The 23,557-nt window shown below is 31.9% G+C and overlaps 1 protein-coding gene across 2 annotated transcripts; it reads left to right on the top strand.

Annotated features, from left to right (window-relative positions):
* The first annotated feature begins 327 nt into the window (after positions 1–327).
* Positions 328–22,338, top strand: mael (germ-plasm component protein maelstrom). Of its 2 annotated transcripts, XM_074183201.1 has the most exons (8): positions 330–932; positions 3,316–3,667; positions 8,504–8,637; positions 11,528–11,785; positions 12,099–12,311; positions 17,566–17,851; positions 19,057–19,101; positions 21,865–22,338. In XM_074183201.1, exons 1-8 carry the CDS (start codon positions 804–806, stop codon positions 21,993–21,995), a joined length of 1,548 nt encoding a protein of 515 aa, XP_074039302.1. In that variant the 5' UTR covers positions 330–803; the 3' UTR covers positions 21,996–22,338. The 2 variants fall into 2 exon arrangements, with proteins under 2 accessions (XP_074039303.1, XP_074039302.1); XM_074183202.1 differs by lacking the exons at positions 19,057–19,101; positions 21,865–22,338 and adding an exon at positions 18,906–19,020 and having other exon boundaries at positions 328–932.
* Positions 22,339–23,557: the final 1,219 nt, after the last annotated feature.

Below are 23,557 nucleotides of genomic sequence, written 5' to 3'. Positions count from 1 at the left end.
GTCCACTTCTCATTTTATTTTCCTCATTTGTGATAAAACTTTTTTATGCATACGAACTTTCCTATTTCTACTATCCACAGGCAGGGTTGTCAACCTCAGAACTACCGTAATACGTAAATGAAACGGGCCACAAATTGTAGAGCAGACAGAGTAATAGCGTTTCAGAGTACAATTACAGTTGGTAGCCTAATAATAATTACTAAAGGGACTTTTCATTGGATATCGCTAATTGTACCAGGAACACAATCGCTTTACAAATTGCTGTCAGTTTTACATCAATCGATGATGTTGAAAAATGTCAATTGAGAACGTCTAAAACAAACATTATATAAGTATCCTGTTTTCACAAATCAAAAATAGCTAGAAGTATTCTCATTTCAAACAATACGACTTTTGCATCAGAGCCATGTTATGTAACAAAATATCTTCACTTTGAAAAATGTCAAAAAATAGCCAAACTAGGATTTACACGAATGAACGCGAAATGACAGTAATTCAAGGATTTCAAGAGGAATTTACTACTTCATTCTTATAAACCCGGAGTGCCGGCTCTTATACTCTTTGATATGGCCTTGGCCATTTTGTATTTTGTCAAGCTTCAATAAGCATTTTCTAATTTTACTGTCAAGAGTAGCAAGTGGTTTCGCGGTTTTAGTATTTGACCAATTTTTTTATTTTCAGTTTTTCTTACAATTTTTTTTGAGAAACTGAATATAGTTTGAGACTATTCACTTATCACTTTCAATAAATTCATTCAATTAAAGGATTTTTCTTATTTGTGAAACTCTTCAACTACGATTACAATGCCTCCTAAGAAAAAACAGACTTCTGGAAATGCTTTCTTCCACTTCATGCAAGACTTCAAAAATAGACAAGGAAGACATTTCAAAAATATGCAAGAGGTAGCCGAGGCTGCCAGTCCGCATTGGAACGTAAGTATTCGAAGATTTCGATCTTCACACACTTTTTAATTGGTATATTTATCTAACTATACAATATTAGCTATCGTGAATGCAGGTGTTTGATCAGTGCTCTTTGGCTGGATGAGTGTCTTTCATGGCACACTAGGCGAATTGCTAAATGATGTCAATGCATATTAAATTTAAATAATTATCAATTTTTATACTTGAGTTGGCAGTCGGAAACAGAGAAATCTACCATAACATCCCAAGTATATATCTTGTAAACCACTTTGGAAAAAGCCAACATTTGGTCTCTAGAAAGTGTATATATTTCCCAACTGATGGTGTGCATAAAAAAATAGGCAAACTGTTATAATAGAGTACTGAGTAAATACTTTCACACAACATAAGTAAATTCAATGTACACCTTCCGTTTTTACATATGGAAACATATAAAAAAATGAGCAAACTGTTGGAAAGTACTGATTTGAGATAAGTATATTCAATATACATCTTCTGTTTTTACTTGAGGAAATTTTTTCTATAGTTGGTTATAGTAGTAAAATGTTTCATGGAATATGGTTACATATTGATCAATAATTGAATTCAGCTTTTGCATAGGTATATGATTTTTATAGTTTAAATGTAAATATTTTAAAACTTTTACTTTTTCACTGTCTTGATTTGTATTACTTAATGTATTTAAACAGGCTATTCGAATATTGTTTTGATAGTGTAAGTTAATGCCGTTTTTCTGACTGGTTTTATGAATTTATATGAATAGAATCGAATAGTTTGTTGGTGCTGTTAAATATTGAGTTTTACACAAGTCAATAACATAATTGAAATAAATTAAAGCTGAAGCTAAAATACATTTGAAAAATTTTCATTTAAAAATAGTGTTGCCTAATAAAATTGTATGTCTATATTTCTGGTGGTTTTTATCTTATTTATGCAGAACAAAAATAGGTTGGAATACATCCAATTTAATATTTAATCCCTCTTTCCTAAAAAATTACTTGTTAGTTACATCTCACTCTATTTAAGAATTATTCGCGGAATTTCTATATTGTCTGCCATATCCAAGTTGCTTGAGAAACTCCTACCGTCTACACTACCACTATAAATACCTTATTGATGATCGTCAACTTGGTTTCACTAATGGCAAATCAACGCTAACCAGTTTGATAAGATTATTAGCATGAAATAATACCAGCCTTTGAGTTTGGACATCAATTTGATGCAATTTATCCAGATTCCACAAAGGCCTTTGACCAAATGAATCACCACCTGTTGATGGGTGAATTAGATAATTTTAGGTTTACAGATAATCTGACACACTCAATGAAAAGGAATCGCATCTTGGTTAACTTTGTATGTTAATGACTTATAAAACTTAATGAAATACTCCAGTGTTATGTGATGATCTTGAACTTTACAAGGAAATAGTTGATTCTGATGACTGCATGGAACTCCAGATAGATCTTCATGTGTTGTGGCTCTAGTGTAATAATAATGGAATGACTTTAAATATGAGCATGAAAGTAGCCATCAAGTTTACTCTTTGAATAAACATTCAGTTACTGGGTGCTATCTTTGACACATCTCTGACCTTCATTCCTAATATGATTTTTATAATTTGTGAGTCTCTACAATTACTGTGTTTTTTTTAGTAATAATTCTATTGACCTGAATATAAACTTATTGAAAACATAATATCTTGCCTATGTTAGGTTAATTCTAGAAAATGCATGAATTGTATGGTCTTCTTCTTATTCTGTACATGTTAATGAAATAGAATCAGTTCAGAATCGATGTTTACATATATGTGGGATTTGTGTAGGGTAGTTTCGAATATAATACAATCTCAACTATTCTGAATCTAGTCACTTTAAAGGAACATAGATCTTTGAAAGATTTGTTATTTCTAAACAAAATCTTGCTAGGTGATCTAAACAGTTTGGATTTTTAATTACTTTGCTATTCAGAATCCCGGTCAAAGCAACCAGAACCTTGCTTTTTTGAATTACCAATTCATACCCCCCGTTATGGATATTTCAACCCAATATCACAACACATGCGGCTAGGAAATTTTTTAAGTGTGAACCCCTAGAAATTATCTTTGCTCACTTGAAAAAAATCACTGTCTCTAAATTTTTCACTATTAGTACCTACCTAACTAATATTGAATTGTTAGGTTACTTCAGTTTGAATGTGTATCTATGGTATGATTTTTCTGTAAAAAGGGATTTTATTTTCCGTCTAAATATCTGAAAAATAAACAAAGCTGTTGATTCTGTATACACACAACCACAACGGACAAGTTGAAATATTTCATTTTTTAAATTAATGGATACTAATTTGATTCTTGGTATTTTGAATGTATGAATATGACAAAAACTTTATTCTACAGAGGATGTCAAAGGAACAACGAAAACCATACGAAGAGATGGCTTTAATGGCTAAGAATAATTTGCGTGGAGGTAAATTTACCTCCGATGGTTTGGATATTGAAGTATTAGAAAATATTGAGAAGGAAGAGCAGGCAAAAATTCAACAGATGAAAAATGATATTAATTATATATGGAAAGTGGCGAGTTCAAATGGAAGGATTGCAGATGAACTTATTTTTATTATACATATCAATATATTTGTCCATTGTACCTCTGAAGACCGACATTATCCAGCAGAAATAGCTATTGCCTGTTTCAACTTAGAGGATGGTGTTTTGCCGCAAAATGTTTTTCATAGAATAATAAAACCTGGTGAATATAATCATTTTCTTTTTGTTTACTATGCCTTTGATTTAAGACTAGGATGGATTCATGCATCAGTCTCAAATCTTGAATTGCAAGTTTCAAATCTTGAGACTTCTGAGGGTTGTCGTTCGTAGGGGTGCGACAGCTGGTTAACAGAAAAACATATTTTTATTTTTTATTATATAGTAAGTATTTATATTATAAGTAAGTATACATATTATAATGTCTACAGTCATGCATGAATCCACCCTTAGGTTTTGAAGACTGGAGTAGAGATTTTTTAGTTTTCCAGAAATTTCGACTTTCAGTTCATAATATAGATGTATTCCATAGTAACGTATTCTTTCAAAGTTACCGTAGATGTGCAGAAATGAAGGCGTTTTAATCATTCTCTAACAAGCTAAATCCAAATTGATATGCTAGAAAAATCATTTCTCATATATTCTTCTGGAAACAATGTGGCTCACCGCATTTCTCTTTTTCCAAAATCAAATACAAACTCCAAGGGTTTTTGAAAATCTAGTTTAGGATTCAGTTCATTAGATAAACTGCAAGAAAAAAGTTCCTCTGGCTCTTCACATCTGTGGTAACTTTAACAACGTATATTGGTATGAAAGATACTGCAAGATTTTTACTACAAATTCATTACTATACCTTTGATGTAGTTACTGGAGTTCAGCCAATTACTTCTAAGCAGTTTTTTTTTAAAAAATGCATTTTTGATGAGTTTTAGTCGCCTTATGACATGTACTCAGATTTCATCTCCAAATTATTTATGATGAAAATAGTCCCAGGTTTAGTTTTTTAAATTAAGGTTTCATTTATTTTGAGCACTAAAAAATGTTTTTTCGTATGTTATATAATGAAAAAATCGAAAACCTTTAAGAAAGTAGAGTTGCACTTGTTAGGGATATATACAGGGCTATTCAAATTCGTTTCTGTACATGGGGATCTCATGATGTAAAGAAATCGAATATGGCTCTTTTGGTTCTAGAGATATACAGGAAAAACCAAAATATCCCAAATTATTTTTTTGCTTATATCTTCTTTATTCGCAGACATATTGAAAATCTGTCCACATTTTGCTATTGGCACTTGATGTGGGCTCTCAGAATATATCCATGAATCTTTTATACAGGGTGTCATCTGACTTGGGCCACCCCCATCTTTGAATTTCTAAATAGATAGATAGATAGAGATAGATAACACAGGTCTGTGACCAAAAAACTGGATTTTTTTACATTTTCCTACAGATTTTGACCTCCCAAAAACAGAAAAAATATTCAAATTATTATATCACATAAGTTTTTATGTATATTGCAGTATCTATGTTCATTGGTAATAAACCTATATGATTTTTATTTGATAATGGAGGAAAACAACCTGAGCTGTTGGTGAGACAGGGAATGTTTTAACATGTTGAGACAAGTCAAATGACGTACACTTTTACACAATTATATGCAAACTAAAATTTAAGCACATAATTTTTAAACAAAAATAGCGGTAATCATTTCTTCTTTGATTTGATTTCTCATTTTTTATTCTCTGCTACAATCTTTTCCCGTTATTTTGGCGCAAAATAAGTTCTAGCATATTAAGTTGCATTTATACCTCCAATTGACGCCTAGTGTATATCGCTTGAAACAAAGAAAAGCTCTCAGTAGACATACTGATATTCAAGTGAACAGTGCTGTTGTCTGTTAATCGTGGCTACAAGGTTGTGTTATTTCTCCAAACAGTTTTTGTTATATCTGTGGTGAATTCGCTATTGAAAGTCAACAGAGAAATATAAGTGATTTTATAAGGAAAGTTTATTTTGCCTACTTTAAATTAAAAATTGGTGATCAAGATAAACCATGGGCCCCGCATAAGGTGTGTAGAAGATGCGAAGAAGATCTTCGTTTGTGACTGCTACTTCTGCTCAGTTGAGGAAAGGGATTCAATTCAAAAAACAAAAGAAGCATAAGTTATCCTAATCTTGACTCAGCTATACGTCCAGTGCCCGAATGCTCCGAAATATCTATCCCGCAGCCACCTTCCTGTTTGGATGAATACCCTAGTGAGTTGGAGGACGAAGCTACATTGCCTCCTCCGTGTGAATCAAGCTCAGATTTATCTTTTGACGAAGATGAAAGGCCTCAACTATTTTGTCAAGGTAAGCTCAACGATTTAGTAAGAGATTTAGGTCTTTCAAAAGATGCAGCCGAACTGTTAGGTTCTAGATTAAAAAATAAAAACCTTTTATCACCTGGCACTTCTTTCTACTGGTACAGACACCGAGAAAAAGAATTTACCCAGTTTTTCTCAAAAGAAGGAAATTTAGTTTTCTGTAATAATGTGGAAGAACTCGTACATCACTTTGATATAAAGTATGACTCATCTGAATGGCGCCTATTCATTGACTCATCTAAGACTAGCCTTAAAGCAGTATTATTACACAATGGAAATAAATTTGCCTTGATTCCGATTGGACATTCTGTGCATATGAAAGAAGATTATAACGATTTGGAAAAAAACAAGTATCAAGACCATCAATGGATGATTTGTGGGGACTTCAAAATACTGACAATGCTTTTGGGTCAGCAGGCAGGTTATACCAAATATTCATGCTTCTTATGCTTGTGGGATAGCAGAGCCAGAGAACAGCACTGGAAAAAAAGTGATTGGCCATCCCGAGAAACTTTAAAACCTGAAGAGAAAAATGTTATAAACACTACCTTGGTACCACCAGAAAAGGTTTTGTTGCCCCCTCTCTATATCAAATTGGGGTTGATGAAACAATTTGTAAAATCACTGCAAAAGGATGGAGACTGTTTCAAATATTTATGTACAAAATTCCCGAAGATACCAGAAGCAAAGTTGAAAGAGGGAGTTTTCACCGGCCCCGACATAAGAAAACTTTTAACGGACCCTTCATTTGTGGAAACTATGAATGAGAAGGAAAAAGAAGCTTGGGTATCGTTCAAGGACATAGTACGAAAGTTTTTGGGAAATACTAAGGATCCTAACTATAAAACCATTGTGCAACGGATGCTAGCAGCATATGAAACTCAAGGCTGCAAGATGAGCTTGAAGGTCCATTTTTAACACTCTCATATAGACTATTTTCCTGAAAACCTGGGAGCTTACAGTGAAGAGCAGGGGGAGCGATTTCACCAGGATGTCCGTGATATTGAGGTAAGGTACCAAGGGCGATGGGATGTCACTATGCTTGCTGACTACTGTTGGCTGCTTAAGCGAGAAACTGAAGATGGCAATCGGAAAAGGATGAAGATGGAAATCGGAAAAGGACTCGTCAAAGTATCAAGGAAAAGAAGAAGAGGTTTTATAAAGAACATGAATAAGTATATGTATCAAAATAATGTTTCGTTTGCTTTAAAAAAATATTTATTATTTGAAAATTTTGAATAAAGGAGTGTTTCAACCAATTTTTTGTGTTTGAATTTGCAAAAAATCCTTATGTGTTAGAAAAAAATGGCCATCACTTTTGAAATCAGCTCACTTTAAAACATATAATTCAGTAAAAATAACTAATAAAGATAACACAGACCTGTGTTATCTTTATTAGTTCTTTGGTACAAAGACCCTTACGGGTGTAGAACATGTCAATGTATAAAGGAGTTTCGGATGTTATTATTGCTACCATTTTTTTTCTGCTCATCAAAACACATATAATATATTTTTGTTGTAAATATGTTTCAGATAATCATAAAAGGTTTTCTTATTCGAAGTTCATTGTAGAAAACGCTCAGAGCCATGGAAAAAATATGAATAGGTACCTAAAAATGAAAAAAAAACTCTCCAAAAACCATACGGTATATTGGGAGACGTGAAAGTTGCTATTGTGTTTTTATTCAACTCAGTCAACCAATTTCCAGGGCTGTGATTTAAAAGGGAATAATTCACACAATTATAATCGAATATTACCGAAACAACCCGAAATATAAAATTGAATTTAATTTCTCAGTACGAAGTGAACGTCTACGATCCAAAAACTGCAAAAAAAAATACAGGTCCGTATTTAAAAAATTCAAAGATGGGGGTGACCCAAGTCAGATGACGCCCTGTATAAAAGATTCATGGATATATTCTGAGAGCCCACATCAAGTGCCAATAGCAAAATGTGGACAGATTTTCAATATGTCTGCGAATAAAAAAAATATAGGCAAAAAAATAATTTGGGATTTTTTGGTTTTTCCTGTATATCTCTAGAACTAAAAGAGCTACATTCGATTTCTTTACATCATTGAATAGGTCTCTAAAATACACAACTTTGCCACAATTTAACCGATACTCTATCTCTTATCGTTTACGAGATCCCCATGTACAGAAACGAATTTGAATAGCCCTGTATATTTATATTTAATAAACTTGCAACTTGTAAGCTTCGTCGCCAATATTCAATCTGTAAACAAAGTATATATATATAAACAAAAATATAAGCTCCAATCAAATGGCATGACAAGTTAGAAAATTATGTCGGTAACTACAATAAAAATGTTAAATGAAGTTAAAAAGATCTATTTCGCTATTGTGAAATAACCTTCGGACTCATACAAAATTTTGGTTCTGATATTTTCTTATATATTTCTCATCTTTTTACACCACTTTAGACGATAAAACTACGAACCTATAACATTTATCTTTGCCTTTCCTGCTCTAACCAATTTTTTTTGTAATAACTGAGTGACCATACATACTTGTTTGCCAAAACTGAATTCTTCAGAAAAAAACATAAAATTCAGAAATTTAATAAACTTGCAACTACTAAGCTTTGTCGCTAATATTCAATCTGTAGACAAAGTATATTCATTATTATTATGCATGTAATATTTATTTCAGGAATGCTGCCTTTAGGCTATGCCAGTGACGCAAATGCACATTCTAAGAAAACCCATCAGTTACGACCACCGATGGCTGGTGAGGACGATAATAATATTAAAGAAGTTTTTGAAGAAATGAAGCACTTTCTTTCTGTAAGTTAATGATTGGTATCATGTAAATTTTACTTCCTAAAACCTATATTTGGTTGGCTTACTTCAGTAAAAAAGAAGGACATAGAACGACACTTCTGGTGTGGAATGAATCCAACACAAATACTGCTCTGTATAAGAGAGAAAAATATGTTTATTGTCCTAAGAAAGAGTTCTTGTTGACAAAAGATTATGAACTATGTCAAAGTAGTATAAAAGTAATTCCTAAAAGCCCATTTATATAAAATAGGGTGTCAAACACATTTTTAGGAAACAAAATAAATGCTATACAATTTAGAATTCAAAAAATTTCCTTAAAAAATATGCTATAGTATATATATATATATATATATATATATATATATATATATATATATATATATATATATATATATATATATATATATATATAATCTATCAAACAATTTTATTCCACAGTTGTTCTCCGAGAGCAACACTAGAATTGGACTATGTGTTACAAGTATCTTGAAAGGAGTTTTTCAATAGATTGCTTAGTCTGACCAATTAATTTTTTGTGACAAGTTTTCATATCTTAAGAAAGGTTTTAGCTTTCTATTTCTCAATTTTCATTTTCCGGAAACGGAAAATATCAATAGTCATTTTTCTAAACAATATACGGCTGATTGATCCCAAAGTTTAGATAAAATAAATATAGTTCAAAAAGTCCAAAAACACGCTCTTACAGCATACGAAGCTAAAAAATGAAAAATAAATATAGTTTAAGAAAAAATATTTAAAATGCGCTTTTAAAGAACATTGAACTAAAAGGTAAATAAATATTTTTTTAATAAGCTTAAAACAATTACGAACAAATAATACTAGTATTATTGTGAAAAAAAGCGTGGGCACTCTGTGCCATATTTTTTGTATATCAAGCGTCTTTCGCTTTTTTCCCAATAATAATAATAATAATAATTTTTATTAGTCTCAAGAAACACACAGTTTTTAGACATGTCAATACAATTTCTAAAATAGGTTTGAGAGGGTAAGATTTGGCAGTATAGTTTTAAAAAAATGCTTGTAGATAAATTAGATTTACAAAAAAAATACAAGTTAACAAGATAAAATTCCAATCTCCAATCACATAGCTAACGTATTATATATATTCAAAGTTGAGTAAAAGTTCGGGAGGTGACCACAAAAGTGTCTCTTTCTTCTTTGATAACTTCGAAAAATTGATCAATTTCATATAAAGGATGTTGGGTTAATATTTTCTTCAATAAGGAATCACACGTTAAAAGGTAAGACCTCGTTAATCCTTAGCTCGCACAAATTTCGACTTCTGAGGGTTGTCGTTCGTAGGGGTGCGACAGCTGGTTAACAGAAAAACAGATTTTAAACAGAATAAGTTTTTGAATCTTCTAAATGGCAAGTTACGAAATTTGGCAGATAAGGCATTGCATAGCTTAATTCTTATATTATCTGTTCTTTTCAACCTATTAGCTGTAGGAACAAGGTTTGATTTATTTCTTGTACCATGTTGGTGTATATCCTTGTGAGCAATTTCATTCAACAAGTTTTGTTGAGCAAGAAGCAGATTTTCATAGACAATAACTGAATATAGAGTCATTATTTTAAGTTTTACAAATATTGGTCGACACTTTTCATCATAATTGGCAGAGATTATTCTTCTTACTGCAGATTTTTAAATGACAAATATTCTATTAAGATGTACCTTTGATGCATTATTTCAGTTGATTATACCATACCTAAGGACTGAATAAAAAAGAGAATGATATGTTGCAAGTGCCGCACTTTGATTTACTATTTTTTTAATTCTTCTGATAGCAAAAACCGTCTTACTAAGTTTACTACATATGTTATTTATGTGGTCTATCCATTTCAGGTTGGAATCTATTTGTACTCCCAAAAATTTGGTAGAATTTTTGTTATTTCGATTTAAGCAAATTATTTCAAAAGTTAGAGTTTCTGTTTTTTGTTCATTGAGAATCAAGTCATTTGGTGTGAACCATGATTGAGCTTTCTGTAATATGTCAGTATGGATCATATGAGGATCATCTATTTTATATATTTCGTTGATATAAATTAGAAACAGAAGTGGCCCCAATATTGACCCTTGTGGTACTCCTCTTAATATTTTTCTTTTTCACATTTGGTATTTCCTAGATCAACAATTTGATAACTTTCGTTAAGGTATGACTTCATCATGTCCAGGCAGACACCTCTCACTCCGTAGAAATCTAATTTGGCCAATAAAATCGAGTGATTTACCGAGTCGAATGCTGAAGTAAGATCTGTAAAAACGCTCGCATATTTTTCTTGGTTATCAAAGGCGTCTTTTATACTATTTGTGAGAAAGTTTATTCCATCAGACGTCGATTTTCCTTTCCGAAATCCAAACTGATGAAGACTCAGAAGATTATTTATATCAAAGTATTTTACTAGTTGTTCGTAAATTATGTGTTCGAAAATCTTTGAAAAAGTTGGCAGTATTGCTATCTGTCGAAAATTTTTTGGTTCAGATGTAACACCTTTTAATGAATTGGCAGGATTCTACCAATTTTTAATTGCTGAGGGAAGTAGCCTTCACTTAGACAGGTACTGATAATATCTATTAAGGGTTGAGTTAAGCATTCAATGGCACTTTTTATGACTAAAACATCAACACCGTTTATATCAATAATACTAGTATTTTTCGTTCGTTATTGTTTTAAGCTTATTTAAAAATAAATTAACTTTTTAGTTTAATGTTTTTTAAAAGCGTGTTTTTTAGTTTTTTAAACTATATTTATTTGAATATTCAAATCGGTTCATTATTGTATCTTTGTTGATATAGATCAACAATAAATGTTGACTTCCTAAATTTACTTTGCCTAATAAGAGTTTTTCATATATTTTTATTATTTTTCAGAATAAATTATCTGGATCAAGAAGAATGCCAATTCTTTACACCACTGAAAGGAATATGAAAATGATTCAACATGTTTTAGATACGTGGTGTTACGATTATGACGAGGATACTCCCCTTTTTAAAGTTTATAGTTTGGAATATATGTTCAGGATTTTGAGGAACACTGTTGCTGGGGATGACGTTTGGACAACCGATACATTCAGTACGAGAGAAATAGAAAAAGATGTGTACAGTTTTGCTAGAGGTATTTGCTGTGAGGTGAGTTATTGAATTTTGTTTTGAAGTAGTGAGAAAATGGGTATAGATTATGTTTGTCTTGTTGTCTATGTTGATTTTTGAATCATATATAAAATCTGTGCTGTAATGTGAAAAAGTTACTCATATTTCAAAGAGAGGAATAGCGTTTTTGAATTTGAATCAAATTTGAAATTCAAAATTGAAAACTTGAATTGAAATTTTTGTTACCTAATAATACCAGTATTTAAATTAGTAAATTTGGAGAATTTGTCGGGTTACTCATGTCTGTAATGAAAATGTGTTTTTAGTTACCTAAATTGATTTTTTATTTCAGTATCACGAAGTTACCAATGTACCCCTATATTGCAGTCGTTCAATTTGTGTTAGGCAAGCTTTCAATATTTGCGATAATTGCTGCTCCGATCTGCGTATCACCTTATTACCTGGAGTACACTTACCTGATGCTGCTCTGACGACGGTCCGAAGAGGATCTAGTAGAACTGCTTCATCCGCGCCTTCCATTTCTTCCCAATCTTCAAAATATACTGTGAGTGATACAATAATAAGGCAGAATGCAATGCAATGGACATTTACATCTCTGAGATGAATATGGCATTATGCATTGGGGGACATCATCCATTGCTTCCAGAGTTTGTGTCTTACATAAAAGAGCTTTCTTATTTTGTCAAATTTAAAATCAACTGATTCATGTCGAGTAGCATTTGAAACTTCCGCGAGACATAAGCGGAACCACCTATTGGTGTGACACCCAAGTCAACTTGCCAAGTTTTTATGTCAGTGTTAGTGGTTTGACCAATCAACCGACAATTGCGTTGGCAGAAATTTGAGAAGCTAACCTGAAATGTCATCGAAAAACGAATCCATATTTTTCTAGAAATGATATGAAGTCGAGATTTTCATAGAATTATTTTCCAGCAGCTTGATTGCATTAACCTTTCTCGATTTCATATCATTTCTAGAAACATGTGGATTCTATTAACGATGACATTCCAGGTTAGCTTCCCAAATTTCTGCCAACACAGTTGTCGGTTGATTGGTCAAACCACTAACACTGACATAAAAACTTGACAAGTTGACTTGGGTGTCACACCAATAGGTGGTTCCACTTATGTCTCGCTTGTGTTTACGCAGTTATTTTTATTAAGTACTTATCTTGGTTTTTCACATTTTGTCTTCAATCGAGGACCGCCTGCCCGGTATTGACGATGCCCAATAGGCTGAAACAGCTGTCTACCAGTGGCTCCTAAATTGAAATCAACATGGAAATGATCAGAATGGGACTTATTTATTCATCTTTTGATTTTCATGGAATTATTTTCCAGCAGCTTGACTGCATTAACCTTTCTCTTATATATATATATATATATATATATATATATATATATATATATATATATATATATATATATATATATTATATATATATATATATATATATATATATATATATATATATATATATATATATATATATATATATATATATATATATATATATATATATATATATATATATAAAGTAAATGAATAAATGATATTTCCATACACGCAAAATTATTTTGACTCTTGAAAACGTGGCGAAGTTCTCGAACATAAATTGAAACTGAATACCACTAAAATGAAAGCTAGGATATTGACAACCCAATATAAATATAACTTAATTGATATCAACTCCATTGATATTGACATCTCCGGCAAAACTATTGAAATTGTGGAAGAATTCAAATACTTGGGCTTTATCGTTGATAACACTTTGAACTTGAAAAAACACTTCCAGTATATGTGTAATAAAATTTCTAAAAAAAAATGTTTTTCTTTGCTGGAATTAGTAGACAACTAACATTTCAATTTAATTTGACTGTTTATAAAACAATAATCCTATCACACTTTGATTACTGTGCTTTTGTGATATCATTACTAGATGGTAATTCTATCTCTACTCTACAAAATTTACAAAACAGAGGAATGCGCTTGTTATTAAAATGCCATAAGTATACTCCTATATTATCATTGATTAATGTTTTGAATTGGATGACAGTAAAAGATAGATTACAATATTTTTCTATGATATTCATATTTAAAATATTCACTAGAAAAGCACCACATTACTTCAATGAATTCTCTGATTGATTCAGCCATTACTTGATGAAGATCCATAGGAATTTCATAAACTACACCTAATGATTTGATCTCCACAAAAAAGTTTGTGGAGATAAAATCGTGAGGTGTAGCTTATGAAATTTCAATGAATTCATTAGGTATAACCATCAGATACACAAATAAGATACAAGAGGAAGTGATGACTTGGTTGTTCCACGAACAAACCTTGCAAGAACAATTAATTCTATATTTCACAGCTTGGACTATAACAAGCTTCCTGATGAAATTGAACAAAGTAACACCCTCCAAATCTTCAAACGCTCCTCATCTCAATATCTATGAGCAAAATATTATTCCAATTGAGTTGTTCTTCATTCTTCTCTCTATTAATCCTTCCATCATTTACTACTGCTACGTTTTTACACACTATATTCTACTATATAGGTCTTATATATTTTAGTTTATTTTGTATTTTGTTTAGTAACTGGTGTATTTTGTATTATCTTTATGTATATTAGGACATCTATTTCTAATAAATCTATTTCTATTTCTCTTCAGACGCAGTTTGATCTCTGTTAGAGTATTGGTACATGAGATGTTTCTTCCCCGATTGGGGCTTTGTTCACAAGATGGAGCTGTTACTAGTTGAAAATATTTCTCTTAGACGAAAGTTTCATACGTGCAGTTGAGCCGCGTTGAAATTAATCGAATCCCAGGAACTTTGCTATTTGGGTTGGATCTTTCCCGTAATGATGAGAGGTAATACCTCGAAATCGGTCTGTAGGTGATCTATTCAGTTTCAGCATGGTCTTGCTGCTGGATGAACAGGAAACATCTGTGAGACCAACCTCTGTGAGATAAATTGCATAAATGTCTGGGAAGTAGTTGTTTTCGGACAGGCATTTATTAGAACCTACGGTGTAGGTAGTTGGGAGAGTTGAATATTTTGAGATTTCATTTCGAAAATTCCTACTTCAGAGTATGTTATCAAACGTTAAACTCAATTATTGAACTGACAGTTTGTTCTAAAAAAAAATTGTTAAATGTCTAAACAGGAATAAATCCCAATAACAAGACATATTAATATTATTAACAAGCATGTTAAAGTTTTATATCTGCCTATATACACACAATACACATACATATATACATACATACATACATACATACAAAATATATAGGATCCAATGAAAAATAAGAATTGGAACTTGACTGGGAAAGTGACAACTGGGGTATCTCATTAGAAATGAGTAAAGTGGTGAAAAAATGGATATTTTTCAATAGTTTGTCACTTAATAACAAAATGAAAGCTATTAGAAATTCAAAGCCTTATGCAACACTAATTTGTAAGCAACTTCTTGGGGCGTGAAGCTTAGAACTGTAGTAGACTAGTATGCCAGAGGTTCTGAATTCAATCTTGGGTCAAGTCAAATCTTCTTCAGTTTTTTTCCACTCAACTTTCAAACTATTAAAAGTTGGTTAAAAATGCCGAAAGCTTTTCTTATAACATTTTATGTTATTACTCTAATTCGGAATATCCTTCACAAATAAATCTTATTTCAAAATATTCCTGTTGAAAGTTATGCAAAAATTATAGTATTCTACTTGCGATAACGTTATAAATCCACATTCATTGTTTCTACTTTCAAAGTTTGTTCAAGAGATCAACCCTTGCCTTCAGAATATCCGAATTTTTTGGTAACAATCTACTATTTTCATAAATTTTTATTCATGTTATATAGGTAGGTATAAACCTAAATCATGGTTTTTTTCTATTCCACCAATCAATCACTTGGATACAGTTTCATTATGATTAAGAAAACTCAGAAAGTCTAAAATGTTCACTAGTATGTTTGCAAAAGCATTAGCAAACCAGCCCTAACTGTGTGGCCCCAATTTTTTAAACATGAGTCTGGTATCAAGTTGCTGTGTAGCAGAAGAGCAACATGGAGGTTCATCTATCTACATGATATTGTTACATTTTCCCCCGTGGGTTGACCAATACAATAAACTCTTAAACTAAACTTCAACTATTATTTGAATGTCTATTGCTTTACTAGATCACTTCGCGTACCGCACTGTAACGTCCACTTGACTGTGTCGATATCCTCGTGGCTAGCCTTTAAATATCGTAATCGAATGTTGTAGAAATTTCACCGAAGTTCTGTCGAAGTCGGTAGCATTATTCTCGCTGTTTCTCGAGTGGCGGGGAATCATCGCGCCAGTGGCGGCCGGCGTAATTTCTTTCGGGCATGATTTACAACAATATTATTCAGTTGTTCAGTCCAAAACAAATCGTCTAGTAAGAACTGCATATTGAAATATTCCAGTGTTGAATGTAAAACTTCATATTTTAGATTCATTTTTTATTCATTGAACGCCATTAAGAATATTTTTTGGGGAGTAACCTTTTTGGCTTTCTACTTCGCCGTCATTAAACAAAAAATGTAGAAAACTACAATAGAAACTCTTTACAAAGGTGTGTAGATCTTGAACATAAGTTTCTTTTAGATACAAACTTCTCAATTATAAAAACAATACTGACTTGTCAGTTATTAGTGATAGCATCTATGATCCATAAAATTCTTTATTTCTAGAAAAATATGAAATAACTGACTGATACTTGATTGGCCGTTACAATTTAAATCATATTAAATAATAAAATGTATAATAAACGAACCAGCGAATTTTTATCAACATTGTGCTGTTGCTTTCTATAAAAATTAATAAAGGCATTTACCGATATGTAACCGGCATCTTCAGGATTGGGATTCACAAAAGTAGTTGAGTTAAAATTATCTAAAATTAACAGGTTTGTGTAATATAGATAACCAGAATATTCCCAAGACTCTGAGAATGATGCAAATACATTAGTTGAAACTGATATAATAGAAATGTATATTAAGACTATACTATATATGAACACTGTAAGCCTTTGTTTGAGAATACAGTAATCATGACTCTATTCTCACAAATTATCTTTGACAATGTTCTGCATGTCAAAGAAAATTATCACACACTCACAACACACTTGGATAGCCACTCCTACAAAACACGCAATGGAAATAATATTGTGCCCCTCTTAAGAAGATTGGACAAAAGCAAATCAATTGGCATCACTTGCTTCAATTTACTTCCTGAAAAAATTAAACATCTGCCACTCAGACTTTTCAGAAATACAGTGAAAAAACTCCTCTCTAAAATGAGCCTGTATACTCTGAGTGAGTTCAGTGTTACTCTTAAGGATTCGCTTTGAGATACCTAGTGCATCTTTTCCACTTATTATTCCTGTTTATTTATACGTTAAGAATTTTTAAAATGCATTTTATACTCTACATTTAATTTTATTGTTACATTTACAGCTTTTTTATGTAACTGTGCAATGTAATAGGTGACTTGTCCAAAATATTTGTATTTTTTATGGGCGCAATAAAGTTCTATTCTATTCTATAAAAGGTGGTTTCAGTTTGGAAAATGTGTTCATATATTATTATGTCCATATCAGAAAAAATATTAAAACTATTGGTATCAATTTGGATATGGGAAAGAAATGTTGTTTTTGGGCTTTTTACTTCCAAAGGAAGTAAGAAAGCTAAATAGGCGACTTGACCATAACTTCCTGTATATGTAATCACTAGCCCAAAATTAAACGTTTGATGAAACATTTTTTTTCAATGCAGAATTTGAAGCAATCCACACGTGACGACGATTCCGAAAGTGTTATATCTTTTTCGAGCAAATCAGAATGGGATAATCAATCCCTAATCTCAGAAACGTCAACTTCCGCAACTTTGGATAGCGAAGCCAATTTTCCTTCACTTGGAGCAAGAAAGAAAGTGACCTCATCACCATTCAACAACTTCTCTTCTAATGACTTGAACAGCAGTCAGAGTAACACCTCTAGCGTCAAAAGTTACGCAGGTGCCATGGGTACATCAGGGTTGAGCAAGCGTGCAATGGATATGCGTAAGTACATATTTGAATTAATGTTTGCTCTAGCTTTTAATAACTGAATTGTGAAAAATAGTAGTATTTACTTGGGTCAGTTTATAATATACATTTCTGAAAACAAATATAACTGATCCAGAAAGTGGAAAATTGCATTTTTTGTATTCTTAGATGCTTGAAAGCCGAATGTTTTATAAATAAAATATGCTTTTTTGTGAGTTTCGATAGAGATGGCATTGGAGAAATAGATCGTAGGTTTGAGGATTTTCCCTTCTTTTGAAAAGGAATGACTGATGTAGTTTTCAAGACATCTGGGAATATTCCAGTTAAAAAGGACACATTAATTGAATATGGCTAGAACAAAGTTCAAAAATATTCATGTGATCTAATTGAAATTTTTTGGGTATTATAATATCTTTCAGGTAATCTAATTGCCATATTGGATGTGAATTTTTTTGCAATAAAAATTGAGGAAATTTGAACAAGAAGTTTGCCTTTTTCCTTGAATCATTGACTATGGCTTAGTTTTCTTTAGATTTGACGGTTCGGAAATTATATAAATATTGTTGCACAGCTTCACTAGCCGTTAATTTTCTAAACATGTTGAGAGTTTTCATATCAGTTGCAGAGATTTCAATGCCTTCAGTTATCGAGCTATTTTTTTCTTTCTTTGATTTGTTTGTAAGCGGCAACAATGTGAATGCTCAAAAACTTATAGAGACTTACAGTGTCACGTTGAAGTTTTATTGTGTTTGTAAATTGTCGTTGTATAGTGACAATGAAAACAAATTACAGATTATCGGTATCGTCCACATGGATATACACATGTTGTGATTTTTTTATGTTTCATATCAGAAATTCAGAAATGCCACCAAGTTCTTCCTTTCTCGATCTTTTCTATATCTCCTTGTCTCCAGTCAGATTTATTTTTCACTATCCCCCTTCATAAAATCATATCCATATTGAAATGATGTGTACCATGAAGTAAAAATTCACACAAATTTGATTTGATGTAAAAACGTGTATTTTGCAGTTTGTATCAACTTTCATGTAAACATTATGTTTTTTACAGCATCATCTTTTACCAACACGGAAAGAAATTTTGAATCTTCAAAATGATGATGTGTACCATGAAGTAAAAATTCACACAAATTTGATTTGATGTAGAAACGTGTATTTTGCAGTTTGTATCAACTTTCATGTAAACATTATGTTTTTTACAGCATCATCTTTTACCAACACGGAAAGAAATTTTGAATCTTCAAAATGTAAGTACATTTGGTCTAATGAAGCTATTTGTAACATTTAATTGGTTATTTCAAAAGTTTTGTCCGTTTTTATGAGTCTACTTTAAACTGTAATATCTCAGTGAATACTTTTTCAATCTAATCGAAATAAGTGTCATTTCAATCAGTGCACTTCGCCAACGAAACACACGTCGATTAATTCCATCAGCTTAAAAAGTGTGTGCTTGATGTAGTCCAACATCGAAGAGTGTGTGCTTGATGTAGTCCAACATCGAAGAGTGTGTTCATCAACACTATTGTTACGTTTTTCCCCGTGGGTTGACCAATAATTGACTACACTTAAAAATAATCCAACTTAACTTCATTTCACTTTAAATACAACAAACACTTCAAGTAAAACTTCCAACTATTATTCGAATGTCTTCCACTTGACTGTGTCGATATGCTCGTTCGTGGCTAGCGTTTATATATCGTAATCGAATGGGGTAAAAAATTCGCCGAAATTCCATAGCGATCGGTAGCATTATTCTCGCTACATCTAGAGCCGCAGCGAACATCGTTCATTCACGCGCTCTTAGCTACGTCACGATTGGTTTATGGCTACCAGTGGCGGCCGGCGTTATTTTCCTTAGGGTATGATTTACAACACCAGTATTGGCCTGGTTAATTTTTGAGCTGTTATGGTAGCGCTTTGGTTCAGTTTGAATTCGTAGAGAAAAATTGGCCGAAAGTTGCTTAACAACATCATAGAGATAACAACTTGACCATACCACACAGTCCCCTACGGCTCTGAGGAATGATTGATTCTCTACAGCCCCCTACGACTCTAAAGCCTCCTACGACTGTGAGGAATATATCTGATAGACCAGAGCTTCGGAAAGGATACACCGAAATGTCCCGTGGGGTCCAATAAAATCATTGGATCATAGAGAAAGTAATGAGCTGAAAATAGTCAAAAAATAAAAATTTGTAAAAAAATTAACAGCATCAATGTATTGAGTACAAAATTCTTTATCGATCATTGTATACCACGATACAGTAGTATAAATATTTATTGATTTATGGAGCTACAAAAACACATGACATTAAAGCAAACAAAACATTTGAAACAATCGAACACCCTCATTTTAGTTTTCTCTTTGGGTACTTTAATCTTTCACAATTAAAAAAAAACGAACTTTATACAAGTGTAGAAAAGGCAAACCAAGACGAGTTTTTGTGTAATGATAGTAGTCTTTATTTTAAATTATATAAAATCATTTCTTATATATTCATATTAATAACAAAATAATTTTTTAAAAATATAATACATTGTTTACCTCACACTGACAGTAGCAATAATAATAATTGCATCAGCAAATATTGATGATCATGGATACTTTTTTCAGATACATCTTGAAATTGAAAAAAAAATTATAATTCTTTGGAAAACTGGATTATATTCTTTTTGAATAGAGAAAAATTCAGACTATTTCTATTACTATCTGAAATATTATTCTTCTTGTGTAATCTTGTGTAATAGTGATGAATATCATCGTAATTATGAACTACTGTCTTGGTAATATGAATGAGCTAGGTTGAATAACAATCTCTTGTTGATGGACAGATAAAGAACAATAGCACAATAATCAGATTGTACTTTTGGTGTTATGTATGTTGTATGTGATGGAATTGGCATTGTTGATGAAAAAAGCACGACGTATTAAAGTAACAATTTATTGTGGGATTTTCAGTAAACAGTTTACAAAACTGCGTGTTTATACTTGCTAGATTCTACCTAATTGGCTTCTTCCACAGTGTATCAAGGTTATATGATTAAAATTGATATAAAAATAACAATGTTATAAGTAGCATTTACTAAGTACACATTAATTAGGTAGAATTTAGCTAGTGTGTCATTAATTTCAGGTGGTGACTACTTGTCATATTTTATGAAAAAAAAATTCGTATGATCATGTGTCTTAACTTGCTTGGTTTCCAAGAAACAAGGTGTTAAAGTTGTACTAAAAATATTGTTCTTTTATCAATAACACAATTATTTTTGCCAATTTTGATCCAACTACATGTGTTTGTTATGAGTAACAAGGGGATTCTTTTCATGAAATTAGATTTGGAATATTAATTCCAGTGGCGTCGCAGATGGTTACTTGATTGATATTTATGGTAAAAATCATTGTAAGCCATTGTTTTTCTCTAAGTTTGGTATTTATAACAATTTGAACAATTAATGGAAAAAAAATGTTGAACATAATCTTTTATATGAATGCACTAAATTGAAAAAATATATTCTTCAATTATTTGATCTGGTTTATTCTGTTACATATTCAAACTCTTCCAGTGTATGATTACCTATTTAGTATCTGCTGCAAGCTTCTTACTCACAGAATAACCTAGATCAAACAATGAAAGTTTTTCAATTTTAGTTCATTTGTATAAAAGTTTCTCTTTAAAAATGTTTACTATTTCTACGACACTAACTCTGATTCGATAAAGTTCAGCTATTTCAAATACTATGGTAGTTAACAAAAACTGTGGCATACAATGATTTTTATCGTAAATATCAATGAAATAACCCTTGTGAGTTATTAATAAAAGAACAATATTCTTAGTTATACTGTGACACTCCGTAACTCTGAAATGAAGCAAGTTAGAATACATGACATCATTTAAGATACATCCTTTATATTAACATAGAAAGCCTCTTTTAACGCATCTTTTGTTTCCTGTTTTGAATACATTCTTTGCCATTCTGACGATTCCTCAGTTAATTGTGTCAATGTTCAGCTTCAGATTATGCTCCGGGCCGAGGAAGAGGCGGAAGGAATTTTAATGACGATGCCAGCGACTTTCCAGCACTTGGCAGAGGAAGGGGTCTAGGATTGGGACGAAGCAGAAGAGTGAACAATACTGAATGAGTCATGTGATGATACATATTTTTTATTATTTCAACCCATGTTGAAAATTTTTACCTGTTCCCATTTTTTCATAACTTGGTACCTTTTAGAACTTGAAAAATGTCTGAAGTGTAGTTGCCTGGCTAATCGTACTAATATTTAAGTATAATTGTCTCAAAATTATATATATAATATAAGGTCAAGGCTGTTCAGTTCAACTAATTTTGATTTGTTTTTGTACATATCTCTTCCCTTGTTTTTATTTTATTACGTTAGGAATGACGTGTTCCTTGAATAAACTGTTAGTTTTATATCTTTGAAATGTAGACTGATATAAGATTTTTCTAATATAAGTTGAAGAAAACTTTGTGTTTTTATCTTGTTCTTATATACATGGTGTTCTTAAATGTCATGTGAGTATTATTTAAGGAGGTGGTTCTAAGAAGAAAACTAGTAAATCTATATCTTGAAAGGTTCAGATTGTGATAGAATGCGGTGTTGCACTTTGGTATTTTTCTCAATTTTATAATTTACCTTCTGTTTTCCTGACCCTATTAAGTTTAAATTTGGCTCATATCTTTCTGACTGAAATCTGTTATCAATGTTCATCTGTTGTCGATATTCATTATCAATTTTTATGAAAAGGCTATACAAAGTAATACACTTTTTATGGGGCGTTGTTAGATGGTTTCAAAAATTTTGTCCGACCCAAAGACGAAAACCAACCAAAAAAGACCATGGTTACTGTATGGTAGTCAGCGGTTGTTGGATAGGTCAAAAAGCTTGGAAAGTGGGTGCTCCATAATTTGAACGATGGACAGAAATTGCCAAGTTTCAAGTTCTGTTCTTTTTTGCTTTTGCACAACCAAAACGATTCTTTTTTGGATCGTATGATGAAAAGTGGATCTTCTATGACAACAGGAGACGTTCAGGAAAGTGGTTTGACACCGATGAGCCAACCAGGTACTTCCCAAAGACGAAAACCCATCAAAAACACCATGGTTACTGTATGGTGGTCAGAGACTGGTGTGACTCACTATTACTTTCTGCAACTGGGCCAAACCATCACAGCAGAATCTTGGTGTGGGAAAATTGACAAAATGTAAATTTGTTGCGACGTTTCGTTCATTAAATTTCATCAACTATTTTTTTTTTAAACGGACATGTAATACATAACTGAAATCGTTGTTACAGTGGCTACAAAAGTGGATGGAAAAACTCGAGGTCCGTAACTTTTGTCCAATTTAACCGATCATGTAGGTCTTATCATTTCTGAAATAGCAATAGTTGGATCAGCCAAAAACAGCTTGTACATACTTTGCTTCAGAGTCGAAAAATGCATGGGAAAATTCTGGATTCAAATACTTTTGCAGATATTCCAAGTATCTACTACTTGATCATATTGTTATCAATATTCTGAAAAATGATATTTTTGAGCTCCTGTTTCATTATAGCTCATCAGGCGAAGCTATGTTTTTAGCCCATTGTTTGTGGGGACCTAAAAATCTTCAATCTATTTTATTTGTACTTCTCAAACCATAAATATAGGTATAACTTATTAGAAAAATTTGATATTCATTGTT

Source organism: Leptinotarsa decemlineata, unplaced genomic scaffold, assembly GCF_025532065.1.
Source record: "Leptinotarsa decemlineata unplaced genomic scaffold, Ldec_3_MD MMD2_tig00026336_RagTag_RagTag, whole genome shotgun sequence".
NCBI classification, from domain to species: Eukaryota; Metazoa; Arthropoda; class Insecta; order Coleoptera; family Chrysomelidae; genus Leptinotarsa; species Leptinotarsa decemlineata.
This window is presented reverse-complemented; position numbering and strand designations above follow the sequence as displayed.

Excerpts from the sequence above, each read along its gene's own strand:
- mael (XM_074183201.1), top strand. The coding sequence starts at position 804 with ATGCCTCCTAAGAAAAAACAGACTTCTGGAAATGCTTTCTTCCACTTC. Across the intron at positions 11,786-12,098 it reads CTAGAGGTATTTGCTGTGAG|TATCACGAAGTTACCAATGT; the intron begins GTGAGTTATTGA and ends TTTTTATTTCAG. Across the intron at positions 17,852-19,056 it reads CAAGCGTGCAATGGATATGC|CATCATCTTTTACCAACACG; the intron begins GTAAGTACATAT and ends TGTTTTTTACAG.